General features: G+C 34.2%; 1 protein-coding gene across 10 annotated transcripts in view; it reads right to left on the bottom strand.

Moving 5' to 3' along the window:
- The window catches only part of LOC121859130 (serine/threonine-protein kinase 10-like), an 86,172-nt gene that overhangs the window by 48,182 nt on the left and 25,594 nt on the right, over positions 1 to 12,396 (bottom strand). For all 10 annotated transcript variants that reach the window (XM_042355839.1, XM_042355838.1, XM_042355841.1 and 7 more), the window contains exon 9: positions 10,458 to 10,559. In XM_042355839.1, coding sequence (XP_042211773.1) covers positions 10,458 to 10,559 — 102 coding nt within the window. The remainder of the gene's footprint in view (positions 1 to 10,457; positions 10,560 to 12,396) is intronic.

The following is a 12,396-nucleotide window of genomic DNA, read 5'->3' as shown; positions in this document are numbered from 1 at the left end:
GAACCTAACTTCAAAATTCCTCTGATCCTTGACAATGCTCCAGCTCATCCTCCCAATCTCGACTACTTGCATGACAGTGCAAAAGTTGTATTTCTGCCTCCCGACACGACAGCACTGATGCAGCCTATGGACCAAGGCGTCATCGCTGCATTCAAGGCGTATTATTTACGCCGTACCATGGCCCAGCTGTTTAAGGCTACAGACGGAGAAAATAAACCAACAATCCGAGAATATTGGAGCGGCTTCAACATTCTTCATGCAATTTAACAACTGCCATGTAACTGCCATGTTCATCAATATACAGTATCCACATGCAGTAAACATCTTTGAATTGCCCCCCAGTCAGTGAACACAAATACTGTATAGTCTTTTGAATCAACTGGTTCTGTGCTCAGTGGTCACTATTAGGCTTTCACATATGGTTGATCTGGAAACCCAAGTGGTTAATGTGAAACCACTCAAAGGACAATTTTATATATAAATGGGATACATTGATATAAAATACAATTCATATTATCATCCCAGAAAACTGTGAAAAAAGGTTTTCACAGATGAAGTTAATTAATATCTTTCATTTGACATTATGCCAAAAAATTTTCAATGCTCATTGATTATGGCTGCTGTGTTACATTTCTGCAGCAAAATTCCATAAACAATTACAAAAGCCCAATGATTAAGTGTGTCAGCTTTCACACCAGTCAGTTCAGTGATCCTGAAAGTTAAAAAATAGGTTTCTGCATCTTGATATAAAAATTATGCAGTTACTATGGAGCCAATTCTACAGGTAGTTATCAAGTTTGGTGATAATTGTCTCAACAGATCAGGGGGTAAATAAATAAATAAGAGGTTGATGGCAAAGTCTGAAGTAAGTCTGGGACACATTCCCAAATATCATCTACATACATTATAAATCTTCATCCATCCCAAATTAAATGAGACAGAATAATTGAAAAAATCCATTTACCCTCAATAAAAGTGAAGTTCAAAGGTTCTAATTCATTGCCTAGTATGAGAAATCTATTTTTACTAAGACAATGCAAAATTAGGTACCATACCAGTAGGGTTTACCTTTTAAAATGTAACCTAATAGTTATGTCACCAGTTAAACTTTTTTATATAATTAACAGAATAAAGATTGAAGGGCTTTGAAGAAGAAATATTAGGAGTTAAGAATGAAAAAAAAATCCTTCTTAAAAAACAATCACACCTTCATTTTCCTGAAAAATAATAATGACAAACACTGATTATTCTCTGCACTTTTATGGACAATAGCAAATGGGATACCACTACTCACTGGAGGTGCCAAGATCAATGTGTTTTGTATTTATTTCTATATAAGAGACAACTTGATTCAACTGTAAATTTGGGGATCTAGGTGTTGTTTTGTTTTTTACAATGCCCCTCAACTTAGCTTTCACCATGTCCTCTACTCACACTGACTGGAACAAACTGAATCAACACTTCACTACATTAGTCCCAAGGACACTTCACTACCTTAGTCCCAAGGAATATCCATGTAAAATTTAATAGGCCAGAGTTCAGAATTACAAAGACTAAGAATTCATGGGATCAGCCACCCTGCAAGATAGCAGAAAGAGGCTTGTAAAATAGAAAAACAAAATTATAAACTAAAAAGTGCTTGATACCAGAGGTGACCAAGTTCCCAATGTTTAAACTCATAACATCACCCTAAGGGAAAAAAAAAGTGATTGAAGGGCAAATTTAACCTTTTAAAATAAATTTATCTTAAATCTATGATACTTTTTGTTATTAACATTCTATAATTTAGATCATAGACCTGTCCACATCATTAATTCCCCATAGTCCATCCTCCCTCCTAGCTTCCCCTTTCCCATATTCCATTCATAATCACCCTTTATTTGGGTATGCAGCTTGTGCTATGAATATGTATTTATTTATTGAACTTTAATTTCTTACACTCTAACTCTTAGATACACAAAAATCAAGGAAAAATTAATGTTATAGCACATGTATGTAACAGCTCCCTTCTAGGTACAGTAATTGGTTTGGTTTCACTCAACTGTCAATCCCACCTGAACAGACAGAGTTTATTACGTTACAGGAGAATTATCTAAACTTGATCTTAAGCTAAACTCTATCGAATCTTCACACAAAAAGAAAAACAATAATGCACACTTATCCCCCTGTATTCACGAGGGTAACGTGAATCATGAATTCACAAATACAGTACTAAATTTAATACCTCATGGAAAAAATAGAGTAGGATACTATGGCTACCAAGATTATCATTTTTGTCAAATATTTTGGGTTAGAAATGATCAATGTTTCAGAGATGGCGTTGATGTTTACAGTATATAGTGTGTGTTTTTGTAATACAGATTAATAAATTAAAAAAATATTGTTTTATCTGCATATATTTCATGTCAGAGTATACTGTAGTCTGCAATTATATCACTCAGGATATGAGTCTACCCTAGTTAAAAACATTTTCTCTTATAAAGAGCAAAGCAGCAAAGATAACAATATTCTACTGTGGCTTAGAAATAAGAAAAATGAAAAGCATGGGTGTGTGTATATGTGGGAGGTAAACGTATGGGCAGAGGTAATGAACTGTAACTGTCACCGACTCGCCATCCACCTGCGTCCCTCCCCCCGATAAGACGTCATGGCATAAACACATACACACATCTCGAGGTCAGCTGAAATGTATGGCGTCATCCAGAGCACGGTTTCAGTGTAGAAGGTTTTATTGCTTTTTACACAAATATGTGCTCCAGTGTACAGAATTATATTTAACAATATGCTATACTGTATATCAATTTTATTGTTTGTCATAAATTTTTTTTTAACAAAGTGGTTATAGCACCACTGGTGGTAGACACGCTAATGAATGACTTCAACTATGTTCGGATTGTTGGACTAAATTATAATTTTTACAAAATGGGGGAAAAAAGGGGACAACGTCCAGATACCTGGACGATTCAGATAGTTGGAATTTGGTTAAAAAGGAATTATACTGTAAATTAAATAAAGTCAATGACATTGTATTTATCGTAAAAGTGGAGACATTCAGCATACAGTGACCTGACATGAATGGGGGAGGTTGTTGGGTGTCATTGGGTCAGCACTGCAGAAACCAAATTTTACCAGGGGGTGCTGAATAATAATTCTAGTGCCCTAGATGCTCTGTGGTACAGGTTGTACCTCTCTAGTCCGGCAACCTCGGGAACTGACCGGTGCCGGACCATGGAAATTCACCCTTTTCCTGGATAGATAGTGACTTGTGCTTATGCTTGGAAGCACTAGCACCACTTTCTCTGCATCATGGTCTCTTTGAAGACATATTGAAGGGTTAAATGTTGTATAGTAGCTTCTCAAATTTCGCGAGTTTTTAATTCAACGTATTTTATTGGAACACACAAACAAAAAAAATAAATAAAAATTTTGACGGCGGAAACTTGAATTTCGACGGGTTTGAACGGCCCGCCAACATGCAGATGACGCGCATAATCGTGTAAACAGCGTCATTTCTCTTATGTACATTTCTCTTATGTACAAAAAATTCATTATTGTTTATTACTGAATGTCTTTTTTATTGAATTAATGTTTATGTGTGCAAAATGAGCAATACAATTCATTCATAATACGTAGAATATTAAAACACACGAGGAAATGACACAGCATTGTTATCGTTGATTACAAAACCAGTGACTGACTGGTTCTACATATAAAACTGAAGAAAATAAGACCTTGGTTGTAGCTGTAGTAAAATGAATATGGTTGTTTTAAGTAATGTTATTTAATGTTAATAAATGGAACAATGGAAGTAGCTAACGATAATGGTAAAGAAAAAAGAGAGATCGCGTATGTAAGTGCGCACATGTGAAAACATATTGTCATTACTTTACATAAGAATATGAAAGCAACACTTATTTACTGTTCATATATATTTTAATTAATGTTTCAGAATTTCTTTTTATTGAATTAATGTTTGTGTGTGCAAAATTAACAATACAGTTTATTAATAATACGTGAAAAATTAAAACACACGATAAGACGAGACGGCTGCCGGCATTCTTTATGCTAAAGCTTACAAAACCAGTGACATTGGTTCTACATATAAAACTGAAGAAAATAAGACCCTGATTGTAGCTGTAGTAAAATTAATGTAAAAAAATTAATATGGTTGTTTGAAGTACCTGTAATGTTATTTAATGTTAATAAATGGAACAATATAAGTAGCTAACCATATGGTAAAAAAAAGTGAGACTGCGCGTATGTAAGTGCGCACATGAGAAAACATATCGTCATTACTCTACATAAGAATATGAAAGCAACACTTATTTACTGTTCATATATATTGAAGGGTTAAATGTTGTACTCTGTATAGACAAGCAGAGAGAGAGAGAGAGCAGCCCGGATGTAAACAAACCTTAATTTCCCCGCGGCTTTGTTGTTGTTTTTTTACGGGGATTAGCCCACCCGGGCATAGGTCACTGACCCACATTGGGGCCTGAGGGGCAAAAATTTAATACTCCTGTAATAATAATAATAATTCAGATAAGTAAAAAAAAAAAAAAGCTGCCTATCTACCTATTGGACAAACTAAAATCGTTCCGGATCACAGAATGCCGGACTAGAGAGGTACAACCTGTACAATGTACCTGTATAGCACATTATAGTCAAAATATTGGGGTGCTGTATCCCTTACTGCATCCATATACTGGGTGAAGTGAGTGGGGGAGGACAATGCAGAACACACGTGAGAACTGACTAATTATGGAGGATGTGCAGAAATGCATATCTGCCAACGGTTGGTCAAAATATTTCAAACAGTCTCGCAGTTGCCTGAATTTCGATCGCGATTCTTAAAGAGGGGGTTACTAATAACTTTACATAAGAGAAATCACAAATATGGAGTTCGCACATACGGGGGGATAAGTGTATATACGTATACAGTGGTTCCTTGATTAAATAACGGTTCAATTAACGAAATTTCGGTTAACGAATTAGCTCCCGTAAGGATTTTCAGTTCCATTAACGAACAAAACTTTGATTAACGACAGCCTTACAAGAAACACGCTTTGTTGTGCACATCAGCTGATTGGCTAGTCTGCCAATACAATAATTGGTTATATGTTTACATTCGTTTCCAGTGGAGTAAATATCAAGAAAGTTGTGCTCTTGAATATTTTTGCATTTTTCATATTAAAATTATTGGTCATTCTGAAATTTGGTTAATATATTGATAATATATACAGTACAGGGTACAGTGTTTGTGTGCCCTTCAGCTGATCGAATCACCGACCAACGCTTCTCAGTTTAACTTTGTTTACAGTGGAGTGAACATCGAGTTAGTTGGTCTCTTGAATATTTTTGCATTTTTACATTAAAATTATTGGTCATTCTGAAATTTAGTTAACATATTGATAATATACAGTGCAGAAATTATTATGAAACACGAAGAAGGCATTAGAACCAATGCACTCAGTAAAGAATATGGCATGTCATCATCGACTGCCTATACAATCAGCTGTTTGACATGTAAACAAAGCTGCCAGGAATACGACATACACACCTCAAATTAAGTTAAAATATAATACAGTGACCCCTCGGTTAACGAACTCAATCCGTTCCAGAAGGTCGTTCGTTAACCGAAAAGTTCGTTAACCAAAACCATTGTTTCAATGGGTTTTTGGGTAATTGGTTAAAGCTCACCGAAAATTTCCTAAATTCAACAAAAATGGTAGAAAAGTTCACTTACTTTGAGGTGTGTATGTAGAAGGCTCCTGGATGATGATGATGATGGGAATTAGAATGGGGGTGGAGGAGAAGGAAGAAGAGAAGGCATTGGGGTGGAAGAGAAGTCACCCCATGGCACCATTTCACCCATAAAATTTTAGTTCTCTTGGTGTATTTCAAGATTATTTTCTTTAAATCAACACTGCACTGCATTATATATTGTCAATATGTAAAATATATTTCAAAATGACCAATAATTTGCTTGGAAACACAGAAAAAAGCGTTTAGTTGAAGAGAGTCTCAAGCAAGATGTTACCTCCAGTGAAAACAGAGAGAGACTAACGCCTGTTTGCTGTGTTAAGAGGCTGGATGCCGCGCATTAAACTAGTCACTTTACCTTCAATTATGTTCAATAATTGTTAAAATGACTAAAAAATTGAATATTAAACGTTTAAAATTATTGAATAGTATAAACTTCTTGATATTTACTAAAATAGTAAAGAATTTAAGCCCTAGAACCGATTAATGTATTGGCGGACTGATACTAAAGCTGGTTGCCCGGTCAGTGCAAGCGAAAACATGTTGAGGTCGGTTTGTAAGAAATTCGTTAACCGAATTTTTGTTCGTTAATCGAATTGAAGATCCTTATGAAAGGCAGTTCGTTAACCGAAATTTCGTTAACCGAGGCGTTCGTTAAACGAGGGGTCACTGTATTCTATTGTTGTTTTTTTATTTATTATTGTACAGTATACTGAACAGTACAGTACTGTATATAGTTTATATTTAATGTTTTGTTAATTCTATTACCGGTATACAGTACTTTGTATGTATACTTTTTCTGTGAGTTGGAACCAATTACTCAATATCCCATTGCAATAATAGATTCAGCTTATAAAATTTTCGGTTAACAACCGACTCTGTGGAACCAAATGTGTTCGTTAATTGAGGGACCACTGTATTCTTTTTTTCAGCCTTACAAGCCCTTTCTTGCTGTAATGCAGGATGGTCAGAATCAAGACTAAACACCAACTCTTTCTTCATTAACTGTCAATCAATCATTTACTGTAATTAACTGTCAATCAATCACTTACTGTCATTCAATCTTGAACTGAAATAAGAGACGAGTTGTGCTGTGGTACACACCTCTCATGCAAATTTTGTATTCTTCCATAACTCAATGAACAATCTTCAGATGTATCACTCTGATGGCCATCATTCTACACTAATGTTCAAAATGAATTTCAAATTAGGCTGCACCATTCCCTCCAACAAATGATAAACGAGTAAAAAATATCATTGTAGGAAAATCAGTTCTAGTAATGTTTAAACACAATTGATACAAATGAGATTTCAAGCTAATTATCAATGTGAATATGTAAATCCAAGTACTGTATGTGTAAATGTTACTATCACACAAATAAGAACATGACAAGAAGTGAAGGGACAACACAACATTAAAGACTAGCACTTGCTAAACACCTCATACAAGTGTAAACACAACAGTATTTCTTACCAACTCTTTTATACTGTTCCCTTTTTTTTCTTTTTCCTTTCTGAAGGCATGGAAGTAAGCAAAGAAAGGGTGTGCTAGGGGCAAAGGGTGGTCAGTGCAAAAGCTGCAGCATTTATCAAGCCAAAGATTTAATACATTACAAAATACTCACAAATATATGAAAAGAAGGTTCAAACAAATATACGTGTTTCAAATTCCACAACAAACTTTAAAAATTTTCAAATTACAAAAAACAAAAATCTAATTCAAATCATTGCCAATGGTACAGAACTGTGATCAGTGTTTTCATAAGTTTCCCAAATGCAACAAAACAGAGTTCCCTCCCATATATGAATTTATGAGTAAGTTGTGGAAATTGTGCCTCATTTCACCCATTAATGAGACATCAGTCTAGTAATTACTTTTCCAACTTTAACCTGTTACAGTATCAGCAAGAAAATACCCATTGTTAGCAAAGATTACAAATGCACTATGTGATAACAAAGTGGTTAGTAAGATCCCTTACTTCTTTACCAAAAGGTTGCACAAAAGATTGCGTGAAGTTAGTGTATATAAGTCATAATTAGCAGGCAATATACTTAGCCCCAATTCCAAAGCAGCACTGAAATAGCTGAAATACACATGACAACATGTTCGATAAACTTGGTAACTATTTTAATAACATATTTAGTGCTGCTTTAAAACAGAGGCCTGTTAAGGTTACAAGTCTTCAAGAAGTAATAATGCTGAAACAGAACAATGCATGGTGAAAAACATACCTTTTAGTTACCTTGACATTTAGGAGTTTACAATAATCACCACAAAAATCAATTAACATTCAAGTGTTGACACTGACAGTCACAAAAAAAATAATAATAAAAAACACAAAAAAAACATCAACTTTCAGCATAAACCAAAATAATCATCTTGTGGCACCTATACTATATATGCACACAAAAATAAATAATAATAACAATATCACAATCAACCCCAAGGATAATGTGCAATTATTACATGAAAATAAAATCTGACATCAATCCCAGTTTGTGCAACATCATCATCATGTATCCTTTGTCATAAATCCTCTAGCTTAATTGAATTATAGAAGAAATTATTTCTTAATAATTTGCCTGTGATAAATCATTAATAAAAAGTTAAAAACTAAGTAGTATACCAACAATTCCCAGTACAGTATAGGTATTTTCGGGAGATAAAATACTGTACAAAAACCAAAGATTGAACGAAATTTTGTAAAATTAAAAAGCCCCAAGGCACCAACCTGTGACAAGGATCTAAAAGTTAAATAAACTTCATAATTAAGTCATCCTCCACCATCATACCTGGGTCACAAAATATATCCACTAAGTATGGAGACACTTAAAATAGGAAGAAAGCTAGAGAGTTTTGCTTTGAGCATTCCACAAAATGTTCTGATACACCCTTTTGTTGAGATGGGTTACAAAGCATTCAAACCTGATCAACCACCCCAATCCATTACATCTCAGCACCCAAAAGGGAGGAGGGAGGGACAAGTTGCTTATTTCCGACTCAATTCTAAAAAGGGTTTCAGAACTAATCCTCATAGAGCAGTACTGAACAATTCTTATTACCAAAGCTAGCTCAAGTGCACCCCCAAAGGAAGTAATCCTACTAAAATAATGTAATGTTTCACTAATTATAAGTTATGAAGGAACAAACATTTAACTCCCTTGGTGATACAATCCTTCGATGAAGAACTGGAAACTGACCTAAATTTTTTTTCTTGTCTTTCCTGAAGGATGACTAACGAAGCACACACATCTACCCTAAGGTCGCGTGTATATTTTGTGCAATCAAGCAAAATAAAGTAACATAAATCAGAATTTTCTACAGAGCCTGACAACACTTCACTAAGCCATGTCTTTAAAATATACATACTGTACATGTCTTATAAAAATGAGGACAGGAACATCCAACCTCAATACCCACATTCCTTGACTCAAAGGATACAGAAATAATATAGGATTTGGACACAGATGAACCAGTTTTGGTAATTAACCCAAAAAGGGCCAACAAAGAGCCACCAAAACAGCAACCCACTGAGCTGTCTCAGCTTCAAAAACACATGAAGGGAAAAGGGAGAGAAAAAATTGGGGTAATCATCAGACATACCAAACAAAATCTAACGCTTGAACATATTTCAAAGGAGAGAAACCAAGAGAAAAACACAATCTAACCTTCATAGGCCTTGTCATCTACTTGATTAACATTTTTATGAGACACCACAAACAAGAAATCAAACTAAAGCAAAAGTTTATAATTATGATTATAATACTACGGTATATGGACCATTTAAATTAAAAGAAAAACTAATGTAGTATGTCTACTGAGAAGATGACCACTTGCACAGCTTCCCATGGTGAGCATACATATTTCATAGTTCACCAGTGTAATGCATTTTAAGATTTGTTGATAATTACTTTAATGGAGCACAGCTGTTAAACTGAATTTCCTTACTACATTCATGCACAGTAATAATTATTAGTTAAAAAAATCATTTATCAAAATATTGTAAAAAGTTAAAAAGGATAAAAAAATTAGGTGAAAATACTACCCACATTTTGTTAAATATATTTTCATATGTTTACACACCTTTCTGCATTACACTTGCAAGGTGTTCTGTTACTTCTAAGGAAACAGCAACACAACACTATGTATGATATACAGTACGTAAGAAAATACTGTTTAATAGCTGTGTACCACTAAATAGAATATTAATAAATCCCAAAACATTACACTGTTACTTTTCATACCTCACTAAGGTAATGGCTAAACCACTAATAAGATTTATCTTATCCACGTTTTCATTGTGGATTTACATGATATATATATATATATATATATATATATATATATATATATATATATATATATATATATATATATATATATATATATATATATATATATATATATATATATATATATATATATATATATATATATATATATATATATATATATATATATATATATATATATATATATATATATATATATATATATATATATATATAATTATTACAGCAGTACATTAGTATCCCCAAATCTTGTCATTCCCCACATTGAATTTATCTAGACCACCATCAAGTAGAATGTATTACTCAACAGGTTTTCATAGAAATTCATAAAACAATTAAAATATTACAAGTAGGACAAACTTAGTTACTACAACCTGTAGTATTACACTGTCAATACTCACGTCTCCATCTTCATCCACCTCTTCATCTACAACTTCAGCCTTGTACTCCAAGAGGAGATCTCGGATGGGCTTCACATCTAGGTCTTTGGAAATGAATGGATGCTGAAAAGACAGAGAATATCATGACGGTGACCAATTTGTAGAAAAATATTTGACAATTTTGAATAAAAATACTGTTTCATATACCTTATTATAATTAGTATTATCCTATAAATAGAATAGGAAGAGAGAGGTGTGTGTGTGTGAGTAAAAAATGCTCGTTTCAGGCACTATATTACTGGGATTTGCACATTTAGAAAATAAAAACAGTAGACTGTGTACAGTAAATCCCTGCTACTGTACATTACAGCCTGAGAATCATGGTTTACTAATTTGAAGCAAACTAATTGATCATCATCATGAATGTTTTACAGCCATTCTCTACACTTACGTGGGTTAGCTGTGATTACCTCATGGCAACTGTTGAACAAAACCAGAACAGGATGCACTCCCCCCCCAAATCACTACAAACCCAGGGTGCCAACCCAGAAAATGCAGCAGAGACCAGGGGATGGGGACAACTTTGGTGACCTAGTTGCCATCAAACATCTTGAAGCAAAGTTTATTTACTGGATGCCCTTGCTAACACTAACCAACAGGGTGGGAAGTTGGCAATGTGGGTATTAAGTCCCGAGGCAATCAAAAAGACTTCATTTTGAGATTTAAATGACCTCTCATTCCCTCCACATTGTCCAATAATGTTGGACTTTGATCATAATACAGTACCAACTGTAGTGTGCTGCACATAGTCAGTGTAGATTTATGAAGGGGAGATATAGATACCTATATTAATATTTAGCCTTTAACTAAAATGAAAATGTGCTGCTCAAAGGGGCCTGATGTGTATATCAAAAATTCCCTAGTGATTGGCCCACAATTGTAGATGCTTTGTTGATGACCTTTAACTGATGTTAACCATAAAAGTTCTTTGCTTAATCTGACTACCTAAGAAAATATCATAAAAACGGGAAAAAAGTGTAGTCAACAAGATGGAATGTGAGCTTTCTGGTAACTTCTGTCCCATGCTGACCAAAAGAATAAAAGTCTATATTTTAGAATAAGACCAACTAGATAATTTTCTTTATTAAAGATCAGATAACCTTTTAACTGATGCAGTCAATCCGTGACGGTGAGTGTTAAGTGGTTAATAGAAAAAATTTAACCTTTTATCTGTTAAGATTTCATGGTATTCAGTCAATAGTGGATGCTTTCTAGCATGGAGTAACCTTCATTATTGATCTCTGACCTTGACCTTTGTCTACTGTTGACCATTATTGACTCCAATAAGTGTTTTCATATTTAAAGTATTTTCCTAAAATTTGATGGGTGAGGTGAGGGTTTTGATGATATGCAGAAAGTGGAGGTGAATGTACTGTTTGACTCACATTTTCAAGAACCAACAAAAGAGGAGCTTAAAGCTCTTATAGCAGATGACAGTAAAAGTGATGATGGTGATGCTGAAGTGGGACCCGAAAAACCTAAATTAACAATTAAGGCAACCTCTGAATTTCTCCTGCAAGCACCACATGAACTTGCTGAGAAGAGTTTTCGACATAGATCCAATAATGAAGAGAAGTTCAAAGTTCAAAAGGGCCCTTGATGATATTTGTGTGCCATACAGAGAATTTTTTAAAGATTTACATACAAAAAGCACACAACAGAAAATAGCAGACTTCTTCTCGAGGCTGCGGTCACCCCAACCATCATCTACAACCATCTAACTATGGATTGGTGAGTACAGTAATATGAATCAATAATGCTTATCATTAATATTTAATTTTTTTATGGTATGTTAGTTCTATTATAGGTTGATAACCCCTTATCCGAAATTCCAAAAACCTAAATTTTTTTCGTGGAGCATCACTCTTGTACATAACACCCCCCCCCCTTTTTTTATATA

The sequence above is a fragment of the Homarus americanus genome, unplaced genomic scaffold, assembly GCF_018991925.1.
Source record: "Homarus americanus isolate GMGI-L3 unplaced genomic scaffold, GMGI_Hamer_2.0 scaffold50924, whole genome shotgun sequence".
Taxonomy (NCBI): Eukaryota; Metazoa; Arthropoda; class Malacostraca; order Decapoda; family Nephropidae; genus Homarus; species Homarus americanus.
This window is presented reverse-complemented; position numbering and strand designations above follow the sequence as displayed.